This window comes from Lampris incognitus, chromosome 9 (assembly GCF_029633865.1).
Source record: "Lampris incognitus isolate fLamInc1 chromosome 9, fLamInc1.hap2, whole genome shotgun sequence".
NCBI lineage: Eukaryota > Metazoa > Chordata > Actinopteri > Lampriformes > Lampridae > Lampris > Lampris incognitus.
In genome coordinates this window covers 26,398,821-26,426,329 of record NC_079219.1, presented here as the reverse complement: position 1 = coordinate 26,426,329, position 27,509 = coordinate 26,398,821, and the positions used below count along the sequence as shown (strand labels likewise).

The 27,509-nt window shown below is 41.9% G+C and overlaps 2 protein-coding genes across 4 annotated transcripts; both read left to right on the top strand.

The window, feature by feature from the left end:
* Positions 1-480: 480 nt before the first annotated feature.
* Positions 481-11,671, top strand: LOC130117960 (protein LYRIC-like). 3 transcript variants are annotated; one of them, XM_056286243.1, is made up of 13 exons: positions 481-1,112; positions 1,401-1,529; positions 2,301-2,382; positions 2,759-2,929; positions 3,398-3,451; positions 3,658-3,801; positions 5,553-5,636; positions 7,032-7,100; positions 7,257-7,402; positions 7,832-7,948; positions 9,434-9,550; positions 9,938-10,064; positions 10,555-11,671. In XM_056286243.1, the coding sequence occupies exons 1-13, from the start codon at positions 780-782 to the stop codon at positions 10,617-10,619; spliced, it is 1,638 nt and encodes a 545-aa protein (XP_056142218.1). In that variant the 5' UTR covers positions 481-779; the 3' UTR covers positions 10,620-11,671. The 3 variants fall into 3 exon arrangements, with proteins under 3 accessions (XP_056142218.1, XP_056142219.1, XP_056142221.1); XM_056286244.1 differs by lacking the exon at positions 3,398-3,451; XM_056286246.1 differs by lacking the exon at positions 7,032-7,100.
* Positions 11,672-12,523: 852 nt separating this feature from the next.
* On the top strand, positions 12,524-27,273 carry LOC130118506 (lysosomal-associated transmembrane protein 4B-like). The gene is made up of 7 exons (XM_056286958.1): positions 12,524-12,619; positions 14,368-14,479; positions 20,022-20,095; positions 20,821-20,943; positions 21,218-21,316; positions 24,596-24,691; positions 27,193-27,273. Exons 1-7 carry the CDS (start codon positions 12,524-12,526, stop codon positions 27,271-27,273), a joined length of 681 nt encoding a protein of 226 aa, XP_056142933.1.
* The last annotated feature ends 236 nt before the right edge of the window (positions 27,274-27,509 follow it).

The following is a 27,509-nucleotide window of genomic DNA, read 5'->3' as shown; positions in this document are numbered from 1 at the left end:
ATGCACGGTACAATATGATAATCATTGTTGTTGTTATTATTATCATCATTGTTGTATTGTTGATGTTTCACATGCTTTGGCAATATGTACACAAACGTATGTCATGCCAATAAAGCACATATTGAATTGAATTGAGAGAGAGACACACACACACTTCACCTTTTCCTCCCCAATTGTACTTGGCAAATTACCCTACTCTTCAGATCCGGCTTCGCAGACACAGCCGATTGTGTCTAAAAATGCCGGCCCAATTCGGAGGTAACACGGGGATTCGAACTGCCGACCCCTGTGTTGGTACTTAAGACTGAAATCCGGAAGGTGGACATGATTCAACGTTGGTCTGCTACGTCAGCCGCGTCTGTGCCTGGTAGGCCCCTTTTTTAAATCATGACGCCTGGCCAATCATGGGCTGCTACGTTTAGCCCCGCCCCTTTCATTGTAGCTGTCAGTGTCAGTCTGGTCCTCCACTCAGAACGGGGCCGTACGAGGTGAACGTGTGGGATTCGCCATCGGATGATCTGGTGGTGGTCAGCGTTAGAGTTGACCCGTCATCTTAATGATATTGGCTTTTCGACGTGACTCGATCGGATATCGCCTTAATCTAATGTAAAATAGCCGCTTGGCAAGGCGGATGTTGCTCTCAAAAGCAGGTGATGACTACACGGTTTGCCGTCATGTCGAAATCGTTCCGTTAGAATTAGCTAGTGTAGCGAGCTAGCAAAGCTAATCGCAGTGAGCCAGCGTGACTAATCGGCCTGTTGAAATAAGAGCAATTACAAATGGAGAATTGGCAGGACGTGACCTCCCAGCAGTTCAAGCTGCTCACCGGTCGTCTGAATGAGCTGTTGTCCGGTGGTCTGGAGCTGCTGCGCTCCGAGCTCGGCGTGGATTTGGGTCTGGAGCCAGATCTCATTCCGCCATGGGTCGTCCTGTTAGCGGCGTGCATCGGGCTGGCGCTAATGGTCGCTCTGTGGGCCTCAACCTGCCGGACCCTCTTCAAGAAACGACCCGCCAAAGCTCCTGGCGATGACTTCACTGAAATCAAACCGGCCGGCAGCAAGTCTGTGATCAAGCCTGACGAACAAAAGAAAAAGAAGAAGAAGGCAGACAAGGTATGTCGTTAATAGAAACCTCCATCCTTCCCTAGCTGTTCACCATTAGCAATAATAGCTGCTAATCTGGGTAACATTCCACCCAAATTGAAATGAATATTTGGTGATAAGTAAGTTAGCTTACTTTCTGCTAACTTCAGCAGCTAGTATAAGGCCTTGCCAAATTTGGCAGACATTGTGTTTGCTTGAACAGAGGCTACCACAGCTTGCCAGTTGAAATTAAACGATTTAGGTCCGATTTGGACTAAATCATAGCTTTTAACTCTTGTCTCCTCTCGTCCCTTACAGAAAGCCCTGGCAGCCCAGCCCAATGGGAGAGCTGTAGCTGAACCACAGGAAGAAGCCATAGTGAAAGAAGAAATAGTGCCACATCACCAGCCACCTCCACCAGAAGGCAAGGCTGAAAAGGTTTCCGAGGTAAATAGCTGTGGACAGAAAGAATGAGCAGGAGTATATCAAAGAAAGTTGAATCAGTTAATCTGGACACACGTTTATTGAGAGAAAACGATTCTCAACACACTTTTGTGTCCAGATGAACTGATTCAACTTAATTTGATTTTCTTACCAGGATTATTGAGCATGTATAAAGCTAGAGCAGGAGTATAAATATTCAGGCAGAGGGAAATATTCCGCCAGACATGGATTAAATGGAAAATCTTAAATAGTGCATCCAGAATGAGCCTTGACAACGCATGCTAATAATGGGTGCATTTTATTGCAGCTTAATGCGAATCTTGTTGATCGTGGGACACATGGGTGTTTTTCCAATCCTGTAAACCAGAAGGGGAGTCTTCCACATGCTGTCTGTCGTCCTGTGATGATGTGGACAGACCAGCTGGCAGTGTTAGGTTACCATCTTAACTTGCAGATACAGCATAAGCTCCTGACTTGGGATAGTGTCAGGTGTGGTCCGTTCATCAAATGCTGCTTTCTAGAAACTACAAAGTAGCTCAGACATGGAGACCCATAATGGCTGACTCATGTTTATTTACTGCTCAGAGGTGTGGGAATACTAATAATAAGATGGATACCAGTTAATTAATGGTACTTTTAAGTAAGGGAACCATGATGGTGTGTGTGTAAATATATATATATATCACATGTCAGGGTGTAGTCACTTAGTCACTGCTGTCAAGAGCTGAATTACTGTACAGGATCTCTAATGTCACACTATATGTGTTCTTCCAGGTGAAGAAGTCCAAGAAGAAGGCCAAACAGGGAACCAAGGAGACGAAAATACTGACCACAGATGGCAAAGAACCCGAAGAAGGTGAAGATTCTACTTTGGCTCTTAACATTCATTAGTCACTGCTCTCTTAGCTCTGGGTTACTGAGCAGTTCAAATTGCAAAAAAAGTCATTATTTTCAGCAACCAGGTTATGGCTGTACTCAATTTATACTCAATTAGCAAGGCTATTTTTTAATCAAAACCATAAGATAATTTTGAATATAGAATTGAAAGGGCTAACTTATAATGGGAGCGTAGTCTTGATGTTTTTTTCCCACAGAATGAGAAAAACTGATGGTGAAGTTAAACACCTGTTCCTTTATTCCTCTCTAAATAATTTTTCCTCTCTTAATTCCATACTACAGCGGTATAGTATTTTGCTGCTAATTCCACACTGTGCCCATGGGTTATTTCTCAGGCACGTGGGAGACAAAGGTCAGCAACAAGGAGAAGCGTGAGCAACGCAAGAAGGACAAGACTTCCAGTGATGGCTCAGCCAGCCCTGGAGGGGACAATACCAAAAACACTCCCCCAGAACAACCGAAAGTTGGAGCAGCTGCTGCGCCTGTTGGCCAAAAAAAGAAAAAAGGTATCTTTTCCAAGTTGTATGCCTCAATTTAGGTGGTGTTTGTCAAAAGCTGTTTTTTTTTATTATTATTTTATTTTTTTTAGGAGGGAATGAGGTTTCAAGGCTCTTCTGTTTGTTCTTGTTGGTGAAACCCACAAGTCCATAAAGTCATCTTGTGTAAACATGCTAACTTGGCACCCAGAGAGGCATAGTTTTATCTCTGGCTTCTGCGCAGTGTTGTTGAGATTGTCTGGTCTCTTGTGACATGAATTTCTATAAATACAGGCAATCAGGAATTGCCCTAATGCTTAAGGGAGATAAGTATGTCTCTCGCTCAAGAGTTTTGTTCATATTTGTGCACACGCATTTGCACAAAAATACAAACATGTTTGTGTACATCTATGTCCATGTGCACATACATGTGTGTGCCTTTTTAAAATATGGAAAGTCATATCCAATATACAGTAACATATTCACCTTTATTTCCAGGGGAGTCCTCCAAAGCTAAAGCGGAGAAAAATGAGGTTGCTGTTGTATCTCAAGGTACAACAACCAACATCAGAGAAATGTTTCACCCAATGACTGATTACCAATATACTTATAACACATTCTTATCGTTGTTCATTTATGAGCCATTTCAGTTCCATTTAAGTTCACATACTTCACTGGGGGCTCCTCATTTAAGTGTGCTGCATGTTTAATCTGTGTGTATTCTGGCTGAGTATCAGATGTTTCTCTCTTGGTGTTAGCCAACAATATCGAAGTGGCAGTGGTGGTGCCTGGTGACCTGACTGGCATGGCTGTCAAGGCTCCATCCCATTCAGTTGTTAAGGACCGAAGTCACTGGTCAGCCAATCCGGAACCAGCCTCACTTTGGGGAACAGAGATTGATGGTAAATTCCATTTTACCAGCGGATCAAAGTTATGTACATTGTGGCAATATTATGTATATTATATTAGTGCTGGATTTTATAATTAGAAATGGCTTTTGATAAGTTTAAAACTATTTTTTGGGCTTAGGTCAAACTTTAGGAGCGTGAATATAATGGGAAGTAGCTTTAGACCCTTGCCATTCTTCTCCGCCAGTGAACAAATAGGTCCAATATGAACCTAGTGATCTCTGGTGTAATAACAATTAGAAGACAACCTAAAACTAAATTGATGAATTTGGAGTTTAAAAGAAGAGAACAGGACTTTTACTAGCCTCGTAAAGCCAGCCCAAAAATTTGGCTACAATCACTGTAGTCTAGTAATATTCAATAGGCGTTTCTTTGTGTTAAAGGCAGTGTCAGTGGGCAGAGACCAAAATTACTTTGCAGGTGATGGGATCAGCTTTAAACCAGTCAGAGCCGCAAACCCCACGATGTAGAACTGGAGAGCTACATTTCTAAACATGCTGGTCTGCCTGTAAACACCACAGCAGGTCAGTCCATGTTGCCAGTTAGTGTCTGTACAAGATTCTCACCATCTTTGTAAATATCTTTAATAAAACTAATTCTATAGCAGCATTGGAAATAACCTTTCCTACTTCAGCCATTGTTATCGATTTCAAAATATGGCACTGCTTGTTGTCATCATCTAAACTGCTCCTTATATATCGCAGAATGGTCTGGCTTCCAGTTGCCAGGCACAGGTGATTCTCAATGGATCCTTTCCAGACTAATATCTTGTTGCAAACTGAGCTGAGTTTGCAAGATATAGGCTGGCTTTGTGAGGCTAGACTTGTATGCAGAAGGTCTGATTTTTATATAAGTTCTCCAAGAACAATTTTTTTTCTCTATCTAAACCTCTAACCTAAGCATTAGGCTCTTTATGTGAGAGGATCAGACAAGCATTAAACGTGTCTTAACATAAGTGTGTGTGTAGGGGACAATGTGGCATTACTACCAGTTTAAAAAATGGGACCTTGCGTCCAGGTAGCATAGCGTTCTATTCCATTGCCTACCAACATGGGGATCGCCAGTTTGAATCCCCGTGTTGCCTTCAGCTTGGTCGGGCAGCCCTGCAGACACAATTGGTCATGTCTGCGGGTGGGAAGACGGATGTGGGTATGTGACCTGGTTGCTGCACTTGCGTCTCCTCTGGTTGGTCAGGGCGCTTGTTTGGGGGGGAGGGGGAACTGGGGGGAAAGCGTGATCCTCCCACATGCTACGTCGCGAAACTCCTCACTGTCAGGTGAAAAGAAGCGGCTGGTGACTCCACATGCATCGCAGGAGGTATGTGGTAGTCTGCAGCCCTCCCCGGCTCAGCAGAGGGGGTGGTGCAGCGACCAGGACAGCTCGGAAGAGTGGGGTAATTGGACGGGTACAATTGGGGGAGAAAAAATCCAATAAAAAATGGGACCTTACTAATTACAGAATCGTGTCCACAATAATGCAAATTATAGGTGAATAACTTCATTTATTTAGCAGAATTATGATACATTAACTGAATTTGTCTATTAAGAAACCAAAATGTAAATTTGTGATTGTACGGATGCTACTTGGGTTTCTCCCTGTCACTGTTTTCATGCAGAGCTAATACTGCAAAGGTATTCCAATCAGATATTGAGACTGCTTCTGCAAACAATAACAGAAAATGTTCAAACTTATTTTTAACAGTATTGGATGTATGCAACAGTAATTGACATGACATTGTGTTTCAGGTTCATGGACTGTGATTGAAAGTGGAATGAAGACATCAGATCTAAACATGGTGACTTTCAGTGGGCTGGGAGTTGGTGCCTCTGGTAAGTGGTACAAATGAGGCAGCAGGTTTGCGAAGTGGTAAGAGTGACTGGTATGTGACCATCAGGCCTGTTCTGGAGTATGCCCATGCTAACACGGATAAATTTGAAAAAAAAAAATCTTTTATTTCCCATTTTGGCCTTGCATCCACAATAAACTGACGTAAACTATCAAAAAATGCTACTGTGGATAGAAAACTCCTAAAGTCAGTGTGAAGGGTCCTTGAGCAACACACAGACTATATTTCATTTCAAACACAACACTTCTTACTTACCTTGAGACTGATGATGAATCCTTAATATGTCCATATGCAACATGGATGCTATCACTTAGTTACAACTTGCATCATTTTTCTCTCCTCTGCAAGCTTGCCACTTATTTATAGCCCAGTCCATTGCTCAGAGGTCACTGAATAACAAGGCATGATTATTGACAAATAGGCTATTGCATTCAAATGTGAAATATGCTGATATATTCAAATTTCTAGTTTTTATTCACCTGTCATACATGTAATATTAACACCATCCATGCTTTCCGTTGCTGTACAGTCTTAACATTGCACCTTCTCAAGGTGGGAAGGTTGGTGGGGGAAATAACAACAAACACCCTGAAAATGAAGTGTGTTTATACCTTTCAGGATTTTTTTTATATATATATATACCTTCAGGATCAGATGAAGAGATGTGGTGCTAATTAAATACCAACAGGTAAATTAAGCATGTAGCAGGGTGCAAAAGTATTGCAAAGAAAGGCCTTGCACAGGTTCATTTATGGTGTTTCAGTAAATCTAAAGGCAGTCCACGGGTAACGATATTTTTGTGATGCACGCTATCGAAAGCGCCGCCAAGTTCATTGGTCTGGCCTTTGCACTGGTCTCCACTCTTTGCAGCTGAACAGGAGGTAAGGTTTCTGTGGCTGCATTCCTTTCTTCAATTGCCAGTGTAGTTCACTTACAACTGGTGCAGTTCTTTTGCCCCTTTTCCCATGTGGCGAGTTCTGAGAAGGATTTATTCTGGTTACTGGCTCACTTCTATAACTACTAGGTTATGTATTGCCCCAGAGAGTTGCCTGTTGAAATCCAAGGACTGTATGGGTAATCCTGGTTGGGCAACATAGGCAGCAAAATGACATAACAAATTGAACAATAAGGCGCAACTTCACGAGTTTTGTTAGTGGAGGGCTTGGTTGCTCAAGGGACGACAATATGTAGAGGGAATGTGTTAACTTGGATGAGTTCACATTTCTTTGTCCATATAAGGCCAAGTGGCACTTCGTGTTTGACCTCTCGTTACCAATTTTCCCTTTGAACTCGGTTTGAACCACTAGATGGCATTGTTTCCCAAGCAATTGGAATTGCTAAGTTAAATGACAGCGTTGTTCTCTGTCTTTGTCTGTAGAATCCAAGCCTATTTCTGATCTGCCCTGGCTTAGTCAGACAAGAGTGGATGATGAGTGGTCTGGACTGAGTAAGGATAAAATATTACTTGCAAGGCTTGTTTTTGAATTGTTGAACCTTGCAGTTAGGATGCGACTTTACTATTTCCACTACTAACACAATCTATATTGAAATCTGTGGCTACAAATGTTTCTGGGTTTTTTGAAAGATGGTCTGTGTTTTTCAGGCGGCGGTGCAGTGGACCCCAGCTCTGACTGGAATGCCCCCTCTGAGGCCTGGGGCAACTATGAAGAACCTACCCCTGAGCCCCCTGCTCCTCGGGAGGAGTCCCTCCCTGAGCCTGCTAAAACTAATTTGTTAATCAAAACAGCTGTAAGTATTCCAAGAGCCACAAGACAAACTATGGCTTTATGGACATAATTTTGAATCTGTATAAGTAACTTCTTGATGAATCATCTGGGCTAAGCCCCCAGAGTGAATGTCCTGGTTTTAGGCTAAAGCTACAGTTTACAAAGGTAATACTATTGTGATTAAATATATATTTGTCTTAATCATATTGGGAATGAGTGTTGTAATTGACCAATTTATTTTCCATTTTTCACCATGCCATCGCCCCACACCATCTGCGGTGGGATTTTGCATTCAAAATGTTCTGTATAAATCCCCTCTTCCCTTCATCCAGTCTTGGTTGATGATGGCTTCCGGTAATTTCCATTGCTAATGAAAACTGAAATGACCTTGGAGTTGATGTAAAATGAAATACTAATTATGGTCGATTTCCATTCTGTGCATGTTCTTCAGGATGAAGATGAAGAAGAGAAGGACAAGATGGAAACTGCTGCTGATGGAGCAACTAAAACTAAAAAGAAGAGGAAGAAGAAGAAAAAGACCGCTGAGGAGGGAGGGATTCCTGGCCAGGTAGAATGTTGCAGGACGCCACACATTTATAAACACAAACATACTGCTGGTGGTTGTGGGTAGACATTTTGACATGTGACCGAAAAATGATTTACATTTGACGTTAAATGACTAACTGCTATTAAATTTCCCATGAAACGGCTAGCAGAATGCTATTTTAGTCCACATATTTACGTGTATCCTGTAAAAACAGGAAGCTGGGGGAGGGACTTGTTGTGGATATTGATTGACATTTACAGTAGCCAATAACGCTGAATTAGCGTTATGTCTCCCGTCCCCCCTAAATTTCACATTGACAGTAGTTACTAGCTCAACATAGAGGACAGCCATGCCAGCCTGCTCTCTGTTGTCGAGGAATTCTCACCACCGCCTACGCCTGCGGATTTTACAGATGAATTGGACAGGGATGAAATGGAGGAAGAAGACGACCATGTTCAGAGTCAGAAACACTTTGTCATTTCATTTCGTGCACTTGCGCACATGAAATGAAACAAAACATAGTTTCCCCCATCCCACAGCAGTGCAACACAAAGACAAAACACATATCCAAGAACTACAAGAACACATATATCCAAACTAACACATATATCTAATCTAAACTAAAAAAAAAAAAAAGTTGAAGTCGTTTTTTGTGTGAGGCCATACATGTTTGAGCCAAATCCGAAGCTGGTCAGTAACTGGCAGAATTTATAGTCATTGGGGAGGGACATAAAAATTCAAGAAAGCGTTTCATTGGACGACTCACCATGCCCCCAAGTGCATGATGAGTCATCAGCATTTTTTTAAATTTTTTCCAGGAAATGACAAACTAGAAAGAATACCTATAAAAAGAAAAAGACTTTTGTCATTGTTGGATTAGATACTGGCGTAAAGGTAATGATCAGTGCAAAATATATATCATTGAAAAAATACTTGGGCATCCAGGTAGCATAGCAGTCTATTCCGTTGCCTATCAACACAGGGATCACCAGTTCAAAACCCTGTGTTACCTCCGGCTTGGTCGGACATCCCTACAGACACAATTGGCCGTGTCTGTGAGTGGGAAGCTCGATGTGGGTATGTATCCTGGTTGCTGCACTAGTGCCTCCTCTGGTCGATCGGGACGGCTCTTCGGGGGGAGGGGGAACTGGGGGGGGGGAATAGCTTGATCCTCCCACGCGCTACGTCCCCCTGGCGAAACTCCTCACTGTCAGGTGAAAAAGAAGCGGCTGGCAATTCCACATGTATCGGTGGAGATGTGGTAGTCTGCAGTCCTCCCTGGATTGGCAGAGGAGGTGGAGCAGCAACCAGCATAGCTCGGAGGAGTGGGGTAATTGGCCAGATACAATTGAGGGGAAAAATTCCCCCCAAAAAAATACTTCAAACATCTTTTTTGATTTCATGGGGACTTTAGTCATATTCAAACCACACCACAGCTGTAATAAATGTGGTCTGCGCCGCTCGCTCACATTAGTCTCGCATGTCTTTTTGTCCCGATTTCCTCAGGATGGCTATGAGCCAGAGAAGGTGGCAGTGGTACCCGAGCCCCAAATGAAGAAGCAGCAGCAGCCTGTACAGGAGAGTCCTCCTGCCGCCAAACCTATCAAAGCAGCTGCTGTTGAGGTCAGTTTTGTTAAAGTCTGAGGAGCAAGCGAATAGCATTTCACTTGGGGCCGATTCAGTGCTTTGTATACCCGAAAAGAGTTGGCAGTCCACTCAACTTAAGAAGGCTTCCTATGTGGAAGGGGGGGGGGGCAAGTTGAATAAACACAGGAGGAGTAGCAGTGGTAGGATCAGTTCTTGGGCTACCAGGAGCACACATGGTTGCATAGGTGGGGGCCACTTAATTTAATCACTTCTTGTGAGTGCATTCTATTATTGCCCTGTTTTTATCAGAAGGGCTTTTTTGGAGGTGACATGTCTGTCTTATGCAGTAAGTCCTCTGATCCAAGACAGTTTTCTCCTACAGCAGACTATTAAAGTAACCTTGAACCCTGTTACTCTTTTTAGGCAAGAGTAGAGCGATCAGTGAAGGATAATGCCTCCCCAAAACTCCCTGTCACACAAGTGCCACAGAAGCCAGCTGACGGAGAGCCCGCTGCCAAGCAGAACAACCTCCCTGCTCCAATACAACAAAGTAAGTTTGAGATTTACACATAAGCATGGCATGTGCTGTAGAAGGCAATTGGTTTTGCAAGGGCACTATACAAACTTGCCGATCATCAACTAAAAATAAACTTCATTCCTCTTATTTCTTCAATGTAGTTGTGTATAGATAGAATTGACTCAACAGTCTCACCTCAAAATTGTAGTTTCAGTGTTTAAATAAGGATTGATTCGATGATGCGCAAGTGTCTTTCAGAGCAAAAAATAATAATTTGCAGGTAATTACAAGTTTTTTGTTAAGTTTCATTTTTTTCCACCTACCAGACATCTTGGTCAAAAAAGTTTGCCTAATAGCACAAAGGTTTGTAGGAAGTGAATGGGAACCGTTATTATCAGATGTCCACTCTGTTGACTGTGAATAGCTTCTTTAATGCACTGAGATGCATCCGGAATCGGAAGTGGTAGAAAGTAACTGAATAAGTTTACTGATCAATCCCTCCCTCTATCGTTGGTTTCCACAGAAAAATCAGAGGAAAGTCAAGCCCCCAAGCCAGCGAAGAAGAAGAAGGCAAGGAGAGAGACATGAGACATGAGTCCATTGTGAAGACCTCTGTATGCAAAAGACTCCATATCTTGTTTATGCAACAACATGTCTTGCGAACAGAACTTTGAACTAATCTGTGTGATGGACTCGTCCTAAAACTGGTATGGAAAATCAAGACTTTTGAACCTTTATGCATATCAAGGTTCAGTTGGTGGATCATGTGAAACTGAACATAGATGCAGTGCAAGATAACATAATGCTGTTTTAAAATATGTTGGGAATTACACATTTGATACTTATATTCTGTCTTCTAACTCCACTGAATCAGATTATTGAAGGAGCTGTACTGTAATTATTAGAAATGTAGAAAATATGGATCATGTTTTAGAAATTTGATGTCATGTTGGCTAATGGCTATGAGAGATACTGTGTAAAAAAAAAAAGAAGAAATGGTCCATAACACGCATCAGGTCATGCAAGACTCATCCAAAATGTTGTTCCGGCCTTAGCTTTGTAGTCTTAAAATCTGCTCCCTCATATTCACAGGCCATGCGGTTACACTGACCACTGTTGAAAAAGCTGATGTCCTGCAAGAATACTTTCAGTGGATCAAATGTTTTTTTTTTCTTTGTTTTTACATTACTTGGAATCCAAGAATGAGTTCGATTTAACAGGGTGCAACCGTAACAAAGTTAATGAGAAATGGAAATGTATGGGATAATTCAAGGTGGGCATTTTTGTGTGCAGAAAAAAAAAGAATCATGTTCTGGGTATTTGAATTCTATCATTAATAGCTATGAACATTTCACTTGACTGAATCCATCCGGTATGGCCCTTATCCAATGTTGTGCTGCTGTACGTATAAAGGGTTGTTTCCTTGCTGTTAATTTTTACAGTGTGACTACATTGTGGCCGAGCCATCTAGTAGGTGCTTTTGATCCTAGATGTACTATTGCAGAGTCATCATCTTATTCATAATTGTCCATCTGTGGTTGATCCAAAAGTCTTCAAATCTTTTGTAAAATCTCTTTGTAATAAAAGAGCAAAGCCATATGTAAAAAAAAAAAGACCAAATAAAGGCCCATTTTTCTATATTTGATGTTTTGGGGTGCATATTATCAATGCTGCATACTACTTTTCAGGCTCAACAAGCCTGGATTTGTTCAGGACTCAGTATAAGTTGAGAAAGAAGATGATTTGTGCCGTCAGCCTGGGAGATGTTTTAAGCGTACACTACAAACACTTGACGCAATATCAAGAGTTTCGGCGCTGGCATGGAAATGTATGACTTGCTGGATGTGATTTGGTATGAACTAGACAAAAAAAATCATGTTTCAGTTATTGGTGCTCTCCAGATTTTGCCATTTCCTTGATGTACGTAAGTGACGGATCTGTACCGATCTCATTTGTCACATCTCTTGTTAATTCGTCCAGGTGCCTGTTTAGATAGGCGGTGGGCTGTTCGGTCAAATCCCTGGCTTTGCACTAATCCCCATTTTGAAACATCGCCACACCTGACATCTGAAACCGCACAACACGCACCAAAAGCAGCGTGTGATTGAGAAGTATTTTCAAAAGGGGGGGGGGGGGGGGGAGTTCTCCAATAAGCGACATTGCATTGTGCCTCCCGTCACGTTTGCCGGAGCTCCGTCTCATCTCGTCCTGGAGAGGAGGCGTGTTACGTCAGCGGCCGCTCGAGCCTCCAGCCGGTCACGTGGTGCGCTGTTAGTCAATCAAACCGGATTAGTGAACCGCGCGCCGTTAATTCGCTGCGCACGGTAGTTGCAGACAGGTTAAAAAGCAGATCCGGTTGTCTGGAAGGACAGTCTTCAACGTCGACGTCGGCTCGCTCGTTACATATATTGAGAGAGGTGCAAATGAGCTTTGAAAAACAAACAAACAAACAAACAAACAAAAACAACCCAACAAAACAGACAGGTATCGAGATGACGATCTCCCCGTGGGACCGCTGGTCTTCCACTAACTGCTGTTTGTGCTGCCACGTCCGCACAGGCACCATCATCCTGGGGGTCTGGTACATGGTGAGTGCTTTTATTTACGGATGAAAATATAAACACACCGGGGATGTCCGCCATTAAAACATGATGGTAGAGATTAGAAGTAAGTGACTTGCGTATTGATAAGGGCTACGACAAAAGTAGTACAGGGGAACGTAGATATAGATATTGCATAGATATTTTTTTAGCTGTTTAATCATGTTGTTTACTGCATAGTTCTAATCAACTAACACGTCCAGGGGAAGATTGACTCGGAACCCCCCCCCCTCCCCGAAAAAACAAAGCAAAAACAAACAAACCACCAGTGGAAAAAAAAAACCTGTGTCCAATTTCCAGGGATACATTACCACCGAGTGTCTTCAGGTGGCAGATGTGGCGTCAGCTTGCCCATTGGCCGCACTGAATTTTCCATGAGGACCATCTGATGGATGCGGATGAATGAGTCATCTGCATAATTAACTGTGTTTGCTGGACCAAAACAAAGACTTATATTTCCAAATCTATTTAATTTGCTTTTTTAACGCACCAGCAATTTGACTTGTTTTCTGCTTACGTCAAATGTTTTTTTTTTCAAAAAAGAACACAGACTTTAAAAATGGAAGTATAATGCAGAAAAGGAAAAGGCCAGTGTGTAAACATGTAATTAAGACAACATCGGGGCTCCTCCATCAGGTCTTGCAGAAGTGGAAAGGTCCCATATAAAATCTAGACTAGTGCATGTTTCAAGATACCTTTTGGTGCATTTGTGGTGGACACGTATTGGGGATAGAATTCACCCCAGGAACTAAGGGTTAAGTCGGGGTTGCCCTGGCAGGTTAACGCAGGGTTAAGTTATGGTTGTTCAGCCAGTTTTCTGATTATTCTTGCCACCTCCGCTCAGTCGAGCTGTGGTTTTGTTGTCTCTCTGATTTACCGTTGATTAAAGAAAGTTGCCTACACGGCTAAAGTGTGAACCTACGGTCTTCTCCGTTCCTTCGGCTCTACACATTCACATTTTTTTCTTCCTTAATGGTTCACAAAAGCGCCCCCTCACCCCGTTTACACTTGGTTTTAAAATGCGTTTTTTTTGCGATCGGATAACAAGTGGACAGCGCTAAATACAAGTGCAAGCGACCACCAAAACGTTTTGTGAATCTGTTACTCAAACCACTTGCCGAGGTGGTCTGGGACGCATTTGACCCCATATCTTTTGTAGTGTAAACGCTAATGCGTCCTGGTGCGTCCCCGACAAGGCCGTAACAGGAAAATACGTCATCAATGCAGGATGTGGTGGTCGTTTTGGTAACAGCGCGCCAACTTTCGAAAAATGGAGAGAGGAGAGTGTACATGGTTGGCGTACAAGTGAAACAAGATGCCTAATCTCCATTTGGGCAGAAGAATCGGTCCTGTCAATCTCAATAGTTGGAATAGTCCATACATGTATATTAGTGCTTGAAACATCTTGAAACATTAGCTACTGTTTTCACAGATAGTTAGTCGGCAAATCTGGCGCTTGACTAAGACCCGTTGATCTTGTAGCGGAAATGACGTAGACAGTAACGAAATCTTCTTCTTCGGAGCAATGAAATCTGATCACAAGTGGTCAGCAGGACGCATTTGGAGACGCATGATAGACACAAGTGTAAACCGTGATGTGTCTTGCTGTCCACTTGTGATCCGATCGCCCAAAAACACATTTTAAAACCAAGTGTAAACGGTGTCACTGTCAGCCGTACGTGTCCGTCTACCCAAATTGCTGTCTTTATCTGTCCATATGTCTTGTGTCTTTTAAGCTCATCAATGCGGTGGTGTTACTCATCCTGCTCACTGCTCTCAGTGATCCTGAGCAGTACCACTTGACCAGCGCTGAGCTGGCCAACGATCTCCATGTCATGGATGATGCAAGTAAGCAGCCCAGAAAATATAACATTTTAGTCAACTTCACAGCCTGAATGCTTTAGATTACTGACCATTCAATACACACCGACACCTGAGTAACTCACCTGTAAGGCAGATGTAAGTGAACGATGATGAATGGTGATAACTGGGATATATATATATAATGGATTATTTTGCTCCTTGTTTGTTGAGCACTTCCCCTACCATTGAAGGTTTATATACACTACCGTTCAAAAGTTTGGGATCACATTGAAATGTCCATATTTTTGAAGGAAAAGCACTGTACTGTTCAATGAAGATAACTTTAAACTAGTCTTAACTTTAAAGAAATACACTCTATACATTGCTAATGTGGTAAATGACTATTCTAGCTGCAAATGTCTGGTTTTTGGTGCAATATCTACATAGGTGTATAGAGGCCCATTTCAAGCAACTATCACTCCAGTGTTCTAATGGTACAATGTGTTTGCTCATTGGCTCAGAAGTCTATTTGATGATTAGAAAACCCTTGTGCAATCATGTTCACACATCTGAAAACAGTTTAGCTCGTTACAGAAGCTACAAAACTGACCTTCCTTTGAGCAGATTGAGTTTCTGGAGCATCACATTTGTGGGGTCAATTAAACGCTCAAAATGGCCAGAAAAAGAGAACTTTCATCTGAAACTCGACAGTCTATTCTTGTTCTTAGAAATGAAGGCTATTCCATGCGAGAAATTGCTAAGAAATTGAAGATTTCCTACACCGGTGTGTACTACTCCCTTCAGAGGACAGCACAAACAGGCTCTAACCAGAGTAGAAAAAGAAGTGGGAGGCCGCGTTGCACAACTGAGCAAGAAGATAAGTACATTAGAGTCTCTAGTTTGAGAAACAGACGCCTCACAGGTCCCCAACTGGCATCTTCATTAAATAGTACCCGCAAAACACCAGTGTCAACATCTACAGTGAAGAGGCGGCTGCGGGATTCTGGGCTTCAGGGCAGAGTGGCAAAGAAAAAGCCATATCTGAGACTGACCAATAAAAGAAAAAGATTAAGATGGGCAAAAGAACACAGACATTGGACAGAGGAAGACTGGAAAAAAGTGTTGTGGACGGATGAATCCAAGTTTGAGGTGTTTGGATCACAAAGAAGAACGTTTGTGAGACGCAGAACAAATGAAAAGATGCTGGAAGAATGCCTGACGCCATCTGTTAAGCATGGTGGAGGTAATGTGATGGTCTGGGGTTGCTTTGGTGCTGGTAAGGTGGGAGATTTGTACAGGGTAAAAGGGATTCTGAATAAGGAAGGCTATCACTCCATTTTGCAACGCCATGCCATACCCAGTGGACAGCGCTTGATTGGAGCCAATTTCATCCTACAACAGGACAATGACCCTAAACACACCTCCAAATTGTGCAAGAACTATTTAGAGCAGAAGCAGGCAGCTGGTATTCTATCGGTAATGGAGTGGCCAGCGCAGTCACCAGATCTGAACCCCATTGAGCTGTTGTGGGAGCAGCTTGACCGTATGGTACGCAAGAAGTGCCCATCCAACCAATCCAACTTGTGGGAGCTGCTTCTGGAAGCATGGGGTGCAATTTCTCCAGATTACCTCAACAAATTAACAGCTAGAATGCCAAACGTCTGCAATGCTGTAATTGCTGCAAATGGAGGATTCTTTGACGAAAGCAAAGTTTGATGTAAAAAAAATCTTATTTCAAATACAAATCATTATTTCTAACCTTGTCAATGTCTTGACTCTATTTTCTATTCATTTCACAACATATGGTGGTGAATAAGTGTGACTTTTCATGGAAAACACAAAATTGTTTGGGTGATCCCAAACTTTTGAACGGTAGTGTATATCTATCTATCTATATATATATATATATAGATAGATATATATAAACTTCATTAAAAGAAACACTTAGCAATAGGAAACATGCTCAACAAATAAGGAGCAAAATAATCCAGTGATTCAAGTAAATTCTTTGAGACAGTACAATCCTGTTTCATGCCATAAGAAATGATCAGCTGTGAAAAAGGTTATACGGGAAAGAACATAACATATTAACTGCCTCATCATGCACATCACGTGCACAACGTCTAATGGGGAGGGGGGAGGTGCCTACATTCAAAAATTCAAGGGGCATCCAGGTGGCGTGGCGGTCTATTCCGTTGCCTACCAACACAGAGATTGGGGGTTCAAATCCCCGTGTTACCGCTGGCTTGGTCGGGCGTCCCTATAGACACAATTGGCCGTGTCTGCGGGTGGGAAGCCGGATGTGGGTATGTGTCCTGATCGGTGCACTAGCGCCTCCTCTGGTCGGTCGGGGCACCTGTTCCAGGCGAGGAGGAACTGGGGGGAATAGCGTGATCCTCCCATGCGCTACGTCCCACTGGTGAAACTCCTCACTGTCAGGTGAAGAGAAGCAGCTGGTGACTCCACATGTATCGGAGGAGACATGTGGTAGTCTGCAGCCCTCCCCAGATCAGCAGAGGGGGTGGAACAGCGACCAGGACGGCGGGATGGCTCGGAAGGGTGAGGTACAACTGGGGAGAAAAATGGGGGGGAGGAGAAAAATTCAAGAACATGTAATGGCTAATCGTCCAGTGTGTATGTGTGGGTGTGTGTGTGTGTGTGTTGGGGGGGTAGGGTACATACAAGATTAATGGTATTTGTCTATTGGCGTGATTCATTTATTACAAAATAGATGCTTATATCTATGTCTGCAACTGCTGGCCAATTCATTCCTGCTATTCAATGTAGACATTTCTGGTTTGCAATTGATAAAATAATTTTCAGCTAGACATATTCCTCCGGTTTCCTTCCACAGTCCAAAGACATGTAAGTCAGGTGAACTGGCGGTACTAAATTGTTCCTAGGAAAGAATATGTGTGTGTGTGTGTCTCGGCCCTGTAATGGCCTGGCGGCCTGTCCAGGGTGTCTCCCCGCCTGCTGCCCAATGACTGCTGGAATAGGCTCCAGCATCCCCGCGACCCTGAGACCAGGATAAGCGGTTAAGGCAATGGATGGATGGATAGATTGCACATTTTACTACTGGTTGAATATATGCTTTGTTGTTTGAGAGGATTTTCCAGGTGGTTGAATAATTAATGTTTCTGCCCGCCAGTGACCAAATATAACGGCTCAAAAATGTTGCATTCTTTATGTGGTTGTTTCAAAAGCTACACACGTGCATTAAACCTCTTTTTGAATGTTCCCTCTGTTGACCGACGTATGTCTCTATTTTGCCATTGTCATTTCTTGTCACCGTAGCTTGGTAGATAACTCCTTTTGTCTGGCATATTGTGGTATTGTATGTAGATTGATGAGAAAAAAAATGAATTTAATCCGTTTTGGAATAAGGCTGTACCATAACAAAATGTGGGGAAAGTGAAGGGGTGTGAATACTTTCCGGATGCACTGTATATATATATATATATATATATGGGTAAAATAGGGGCTTTTTTTAGATCTCTAGTTTGCATCCCTGTCATTATAATGGGGACATATAGCTTACATCAAACACTGTATGGGGTAAACTTGAAAATCATATTGTGCCAAACTCAAATACTTTGAATCCTTTGTGTTGCAAGGAAGTTGTTAGACGTTAAACCTTGAATGTTGACATTTCTGCTGCGTAACATAACTGAGTAACAACACAAACGATTCAACATACATGTGATTTTTGAATTAACCTCGTACAGTGTTTTATGTAGACTATATCTAAGAGCGCATTATGACAGCAAAAATGCAAACTAGAGATTTAGAAAAGCCCCTATTTTAATTATATTTTACTCAGTAATTACCACTCATCTTAATTCAATTACATCTATTTTACGCAACAGTTGCTCAGTTACTTCTATGCAATGAATGGCGTGTAATTTAAAGGGTTGCCACCTATTGTGTACAGGTGAACACCAGCGACCCAACACTCACAGCAGCCTCGTAAACCTAGACTGTAAAGTACACCGCATATTACAAAGCACCCTGTGTCTCTTTTGCATGCTAAGTCCTTAAGTTAGTGAAGGGATTTGGGCAGTGGCCTTAGCATATGATAAAACAGTAACAGTCTTGTATGGATGGGACATTTTTTTTTAGATTTCTTGTGCATAAAATAAGATTCGGCCATATGAGTACTTAGGACAAAGCAGCTGCGATAGGACACCGAGCCATTTTATGAATGAATGAATGACCAAGATAAGCCAGATTGTTGATAAATAGGTGGAGGACCTCTTCCACAAAATGAGCAACCTCCACATTTTCTCCAACTGGTTTTCCTGCCAGCTTTATGTTTGTCTGGACAGTGGAATATCTAATTGAAGTCTGCATCTCCGAACAGTTGCAGTCAGTATGAAATACAATCCCAGCACTAAGAAAACCAGTCTTCCAAGACAACAGACGCATGTGTCTAATGCTGTTTGCACATGTTGTGCACCAGCCAGGTGTAGTGTGGGACAATCAGATTGGAGGTGGTCCACAGCATATGTTGCAGGTCTAATCTGATGTGTAAACCACTGAAGTGAGGGCAGCTTGACTGGGGCTAACGCTATTGTCCCAGATCCTGGGGATTAGGTAGCCCTGCCATCCCTTACTGTATGTCCGGCTAGCTGCAGTCAGCTCAGATTCAGGCTGTAATGATTAAAGCGGACTACTGTCACAGAACCGATGTGCTCCAGGAGAAAAAGGCACTGAAATGTGTTGTATTTATTAAACAGTGTGTCGAATACACAGTTTTAGACAATGGGTTGAAGTGACTGTTGTGTATCTTTTGAGATGATTTGGAACAATTTATGCTCCATATGCTTTTGAAAGTTTGTCACCTCTTTTAAATGATAAGTGTGAAAATGACTCATCTAGGACAGTTTTAGATAATCTGCAGATATTTTATTTATTTAGATAATATTGAAATGACACTACTAAAACATTGGTGTTGGAAATCCACCATTACAAATTCTTTCACTCGTGACGATCAGTGTTTGACTTTCAAAGGTCTGATATAGTAGACTGTTGGCATTAAGTTGAATTATACGTGGGGGGGGCAGTGTTCTGTGTGTACAGTATCATCTTATCACAAGTCATGTAAACCATGTAAACAAATGGACCACAATGTACAAAAGCGGAATGTAAATCTAGAATTTGCTGTGGATTATTGGCATTGTAGTGGTACAAAGACGAGAAAGGTTGTTCGATAGAATTCCCCCCAAGTGGTGTCACAATCAATTTGGACCTGAGACTATTCTTATGTAAGGAAATGATTTGGAATTGATGCCAGGTCACACTGACATGAAGTCAGGGTTAGATCCATATCTGGCAGAGGCAATACGCTATGTTATTCATCTCCTGTGAGGATTAGTTAAAAGTCTCTGCATCTACTTTACTCGCTGCTGTGGATGTTTTCCGAAGTTTTATCTGAAAATGAGTCGTTTACATCCAGAACGGCCTTTCAGTATCTAACGCTGAAAGATTAGATAAAGTTAGTTTGCCAAGGTATAAATCACCATATAAATCCCTTGACGTCAAAGCCCATGCTTATATCACTTCGTTTTTCTCCAATTTGATCCAGATATGTGCATTGCCTCAGCAATCTCCCTGCTGATGATACTTATTTGTGGGATGGCAACTTACGGTGCATGCAAGGTAAGCTAGTAATGCATTTCCACTGTAAGGCATTGCTGATTGTAATTGTACCGTACTCCTGTTGACTGTTTCTGCATTACAGTGGAAAACTGTTGCAACCTTAATCTGTGTAGACGCCAATGGTTTCTTAGATTTTTTTTCTTTGTTAATCCAGAACATCAAATACATTTCTCTGTGTTGTGAAGTTGTAGAGTTGTTTGCTGTGGTGCAGGTTGGTAAGCAAGACAAGTTTGCCCTGCCATAATGACACAATAACCTACATTATTTCACTGAGCCAGACATATATTGCAGGGATCCAGAAAATCTTCGGGAAAACAACAAGCTCTGTATTATTTCAGATTCACTTTAATTGTCCCATGACCTCCTTCTTAAGGTTTCCAACAACTCTCAAAAATCTCTGAGAGTTTATTGAAAGATAAAAAAAAATACAAAAAAAAACTCCAAATCAAAACTGCACCTAAAACATTATGATGGATGGCTTTTTTGAAGTTGGAGTTGTAAATGTAATGAACAAAATGTGCGGTCCGATTAATTTTTTTAAATGAGTGAAATTTTCGAATGAAGAATTCGGTCTTGGCGTGCAATGGCCTGTAGAGTGTGATTTATGTTCTCAGTGTTTAAATAGCTCAGTTTCAATCCAGTCTGTTAGATGAACCTATTTGTCTCTTCTGTGTTGTTTAAACAGTATTCCCCCACCCCAAACACGAATGTTATTTTTCTTTCAGCTGCATGCAGCCTGGATCATCCCATTTTTTTGCTACCAAATATTTGACTTTGCACTCAACACCCTGGTTGCTGTCAGCATTGTGGTCTACCCGAACACTATACAGGATTACCTGCAGCAACTGGTAGGCATGCTGGAGTTTGTTTTTCATACAATGAACGGATGAAGACAGTGACAGTTTTTATCCGGATAGTGATTATTGACTATTGGTATTACTGATAATCAAAAGCTTTGTAAATAATGTTCTTGGGGGTAATCAGCATTTTACTACACCATCAGTAATGACTTGCGTACATAGTGGTGGGTATTTCTGATGTTTCTTTAATAGCTTTAGCCTCTTTTGACCCAAATTGCTTTCATTTGCTTGCTGACCTTGGTTTTGTTGATGTCCCATCCAGCCGGACAACTTCCCCTACAAAGAGGAGATTGGTGCTCTCAGTAACGTGTGTTTGGTCCTCATCGTACTCATCTTCATTAGTTGTATTCTAGGCTTTAAGGTAAACTCCACTTCTTGTATTTTCACTATGTTCTACTGTGCAGTGACGCTTATTGCTCTTCACAGCACCATCATGCACATATCAGCTGCATACTTTATTTTATTACAATGAGGGAAACAAAGTTCACTGCAAATTATTGAAATATGCTAGTATGTTTTTATGTTAACCCATTGTCTAGACATAGCTTTAGTTGGATTTTGTGTTGATTTGGAAACAAGGGTCCTGTAAATTCCAAACAAGGATGGCTTTAAAAGATATGAGATGAAAAGTCTTAGTTGCCTGAAAAAAGGTGGTCAATAGTCTGCTCATTTTTATGGCAGTTCATGTGACGTCCCTTTAGCTGCTCCAAGTTCTTGGCAGGAGTGGTTCATTTAAAATCACTCACCCCCCCCCCCAAAAAAAACAGTTTCTAACTATAGAAAGAAATCCACTTATCATAAGTTTTGTCAGTGTTGCTTTTGGCAATCCTCATTTGCTGGAAAGACTTGGTCTCACTATGATAAATAGTCTGCCAGTTCCTCTCTTCAGTACTTATGTACCTCACTTTCATGCTTTGTAAAAAGTCTTTTGACTAATCTGTCTCTTGAATTTGCTGTAAGTAAAACTGGTGGAGCATAAAATGAGACAGTTAGGGAAAGATGAATGCAAACGGACAGTGGCTGCATATCAATCCCTTATTGTAGATGATGTTTGTGGTTTACTTCCCTTTAAAAGATAACATTCATGGAGTTTCTAAGTGTTTTTATATGTTTACAATGCAATGATGATGACAACCAATCTTCAATGTGACAGTCATTTCTTTTTTTCTGGGGGTTTATTGGCTGTCATTGTTGTAATTGTTGTTATTCATCTTCTCTCATTTCCTTTGAGATGATATGTAAAGATAACTTCAAACGTGGTAAAATGATAGTAAGTGGTGTGCAGAGGAGAATCGTTACTCCTGTTGTCCAGATGGGGATCCTATGATTAAATGTCACACTAGGCCCCCCCCCCCCCCCCCCGCGACCTTGAATTGGATAAGAGGGTATAGATAATGGCTGGATGGGTGGACTTAAAGGACCAGTGTGTAGGATTTAGTGGCATCTAGCGCTAAGGTTGAAGATTGTAACCAACTGGGTACCCCTATGCTCACTCCTCCCTTTCCAAGCGTAGGAGAATCTACGGTGGCCTTCAGGTGCCAGCGCAACTGGTGCATTCGCGCCAGGGCCACCAATTTCAAGCTGTCACGTCAACGTAAAAGTGCAAAAAAGCCCTCTCTGGGGCCAGTGTTTGGTTTGTCTGTTCGGGCCTACTGTAGAAACATGGCGGGTTCCTCGGAAGAGGACCTTCTCCCTATGTAGATATGAAGAGCTCATTCTAAGCTAATGAAAACATGATTCCCAATTTCAGGTGATTATACACTAATGAACATAAAGTTATGAATATTATATTCCATTTCTGCCAATACATCCCCCTAAATCCTACACACTGGTCCTTTAAAAGACCATATCTCTAATACTAAGTGCAACTGATACAAAACATGGTATGCATGTTCGGAATCATGTACTCTGCATCTTTGCCACTGACGATTTTGGCAAGAAAATTTAGATATATACATACACTAAATAATCTCTTTATGCACGCTCAATAATCCAGGTAAGAAAATCACAGAAAGTTGAATCAATTCATCTGGGTTAGAAAATCACAGAAATAAATGCATCCAGATGAACTGATTCAGCTTTCTGTGATACACTAAAAAATAAACAGGTGCAAATGAATATACAACATGGCTGCCAATAACTGATCAACATGACAAATGCGTGGCTATGAAGAAAAACGGTCATCATTTTTACCATCATTGGTACAGTCCTCATAAAGTAGGCCTTCACTGTACATGTCAAATGCACAGGAAATTGCTGCACAAAGACATTTAGAAACTGACCAGCAGGGAGAGCCACTAATCCCAGAACTCTAGTCTCCAAACCTCCTGATGTGGTTGGGCAGTTTCCACAAAATGTAGTATACAGAATCTGGCCAAGACCAACTATTATTCAAAATATCTTGCTCCTTCATCCATATTGGACTTCAATCCACTAACTAAGTTTTTCTTTCACCTCGAGGGAAATTTTTTGACCCATTTACAGCAAAAATAGTGCACACCTATATGAGGCCAAGATGGGAATGTACAATAAACAAGTCTAATGGAAAGATAAAATAGCCACGATTAGCCAATAAAGTTGATGGAGGTGCATAGCTAAAGCAGGAAAGTAGTCATAACTCAGTTACCACTGGTCCACACATCAGGATTTTTGTACAGGAATTAAAAACAAAGGTTAGTCACCACAAGTAAAAAACATTTTAAAATACACTGATGGGGGTGTCCAATGACTGCTGGGATAGGCTCCAGCATCCCGTGACCCTAATTAGGATAAGCAGCTTGGATAATGGATGAATGGATGAGGGGATGTTGCCACCTCAAAATGTGTATCACAAATATGATCAGTTTGTAATGACGCAGTAACTGTTCTGTCTCTTATATCTGTTCATATGCCACCTATGGTATTTTCTTTTCAGGTCTTTTTCCTATTTGGCCTTGCTTGCAGCTACACTATATTTTCTTATTTGAATTACTACCTAGTTGGTTTGAGATTATAAAAAAATCTGTTTAACAGAATAAAATGAAACGAATGACTGTCTTGGTGCCTTCAGAATAAAACAGCAATGCTGGCTGGACTAGTTTGTGATTGATGGCACTTTGCAAATTTGCATTTGACTGTGTGGGCGTGAACAATCTCCATTACAGTAAATTGATCTGTGAACTACATCAGCCGATTCCCGAGGAGGCTGCTAAAATAACTGAGAAGACTGAGTATTGGATTGGGTGTTATATAGAGTTGTAGACTTCGGTCAACATTTGTCCAATGTGAATGGATGGATGTAGCAGATGGTATTAATGCGGTTGGCCAAAGAATTCTAGTAGTGGGCCACATCCTGAGCAGTGGAGGGATTTTTTTTTAAGTTTAATGGTTGGCGGAAAGCAAAGGGAAGTTGCTTTCCAAAACTGTCAAGTAAAGAACAACCCTCAGGTGGCACCTGAAAATAAGGTTTTCAGTGATTAAATATAGGTGTGGATAGATTTGTGTCCACATTTACACTGTCGGTGTGAATTTACTGACGAGATGAGTTGTTTTGTCAGTAGGAATTACTTTGAATGAAACAGTATTGGTCATAGTTATTTGTGGTTAACCACAGGTTTTAAATAACGTCTGCTTTGTCTATTCTTCGCCTATCTGATGCCAGGCCTACTTGATTGCTTGTGTATGGAACTGCTACAAGTACGTGTGTGCAAGAGCCACTGCTGAAATGCTGTTCTACGTTACGACCAGTGATACCACGGTAAGTCACTGTTACGCATCTTTTTACCTCACCGAAGTTCCTGTCACCATCATGACTAAAAGCAGGGAAGAAAGATGACGGTTAGACTCAACCTGTGTTCACATTTAAGCTGTTCAGTTTCACGCAATGCCAAGCTACATCAGCAAAAAAACAAAGCTGGCATTTCTGCAGATATTTTTCTTTTTTCCTATAAGACCACCTGTGTGAACACACATCATCTTTTCTGATGAGCTGTTACCCTACAAATGTGACGGCACGGTGGCCCAGTGGTTAGTACTGTTGCCTCACAGCAAGAAAGTCCTGGGTTCGAACCCCAGGCCGTCCCAGGTCCTTTCTGTGTGGAGTTTGCATGTTCTCCCCGTGTCTGCATGGGTTTCCTCCGGGTGCTCCGGTTTCCTCCCACCATCAAAAAGACATGCAATGTTAGGGTCTGTGCCCCTGAGCAAGGCAATGTAAAGAACTGGAGTTGGTCCCCAGGTGCTGCAGCTGCCCACTGCTCCTATACAATAGGATGAGTTAAACACAGAGGACACATTTCACTGTAACTGAATGACAAAAATAAAGTGGCTTTCTTCTTCTTGGCATTTTCATATCCGCAGTGATAATCCACACACTCTTCAAGCCAAAGGAACAATTGAACAAATACTTGTTCCACTCTTGACTGGTAACAGAGACGTATGGTCAGAACAAATGAAAATGCTTTCTACGCTTCCAGTCGATTAAGTAAATATAAAGGAAGATTTACATACCGACAGATATTACTTGAGGGTGGAGGTTAACCAAACAAAATCAATGATAACTAATACGAATACGTTTAAAATGGATAAATTGATATTTTCTGGTCTTGATTGGCTTCAACACTATTTCAGTGACAAAAATACAAATCCCACAGCATTCCATGGGATGTTTGGTCATTCCAGTCCAAAATTCACAGTTTTTACTGTATGCGTAGGTTTCCTCTCCTCAAGCCAGTATTCCTACTGGAAAGACATATTGGTGGGGGAGAAGGGAAGTGTGTCATATATATATAGTAGTTTTACACAAGATAGTCAGGATGCCTGGATGGAATTGGATGGATAGACGGGGCTCCATGCTGGCAAAGCCATTGTGATCATGGCTGGGCCTCGGTGTGTGTGCAGTAAATTAGCTCTTGATGTGTTAGCAGGTCTCCTGCTGGTGCACTGTTGAACTGGTCTGGCCACCTGGCTGCTTCCACCCTGCTGCCCACGCTCTTATTACAACACTCTTCTTGACCCAAACATGGAGATGAAAAATTCAGCTTTTCCTGATGGAGCAGTTGAGCTTTGAGGAAACTTGGTTTTTAACGTATTCCAGTGTGGTGATAAACAGAGCACCGCCATTTGAGCCGAGGCCAATAATTGCTTCATATTTGGCCATGCAGTACGGTGAATTCCAGTTGAATGTAAAGAAACCTGTATTTTTTTACTCTGTATATTTATATTACAGTAGATATATTCAGTGGTATGAGGCTCCTTAAAGTGCAACATTCTACACCGTTTGAAACAGTTGACTGCACTCAGCAGCTTCACATTATGCTGAATGTACACCGGCATGACGTGATGTTTTGGAGTTTGACAAATTGAGTGCGACTTCCACAGATTCATGATGTGTAAAACATATGAGCTGTAAAGGGAAAACAGGAGGCAGCTGTCCAAACCACTGACATGATTATAAAAAAGTGCCAGAAGAACAGTAGCCTAGCACAGCTACCAAACCTCCAGCATTACTACCGCAGCTGTGCTTTCCTCAATTAGTGCTGGTCATATTCAATAAGGTCTGCAGCTGCACGTGCACACACACACACACACACACACACACACACACACACACACACACACACACACACACACACACACACACACACACACACACCACCACCACCTTGTAGCATGGCTATACATCAGAAGTGCTGTGGTCGGGTCGGTTGATACATATGTGTAATACATCCAATGGGAGAATTCCTAATGACTCTGACATACACTCTCTCACACCCACCCACGTGGCTCTTAAAGTAAGCTGAGCACAGTTTTTGGCATTAAATCACTTGTCCTTGTCTGAAGATCATGCAGGTCACCCATCACCATGGAGGGACTTTCATGATTTACACACCTGTCTGGCAATTAGGCCCATCCCTGTGACCCTCCATCACTGCCCTGCACCCCAACAGTAAACACATTATATATCCAGTACATATGAAGTTGAAATCCTGCAGTTTAGCTTTATTATTCAGAATTCACATTCCAGTTATTTCTGTTCTCTGAGCTTGTAAATATTTCATTATAAATTGCACCAATACTTGTCACATTTGCACAACTTATGCAAGAACTTTGCACAGACATTGATTGGAAAAGGTGCTGCTGTTACATTTGTGGTCACATTTTGGTGTTGCTTCCTGTAAGACAATAAAGAAATGTGAATATCTGGCACAATTAAGGGAGTCATACTAAAGGTTGTCATCCTTACCTTATCTTAATCTCCAGGTATTACTACCTCCATATGATGACAGCATGGGTGTGCCTCCCAAGCAGGCTCCTCCACCTTATATAACAGCTACAGCGTGAAGCCAACACCAGGAGAGTGGTATGATGACCGCCAGGCTGTTGTCCTGCTGACTGGACCTGCTCTTAATACCGACCCAGCAATTCATGCACCACACTGCCTCTCTGGTGTATGATACATTCATCTTTTATGTAGCCTAACACGTGTACCTAACAAACACAAGCATACATTTCCATGTACTGTATCACACACACACACACACACACACACACACACACACACACACATCATGGTAACT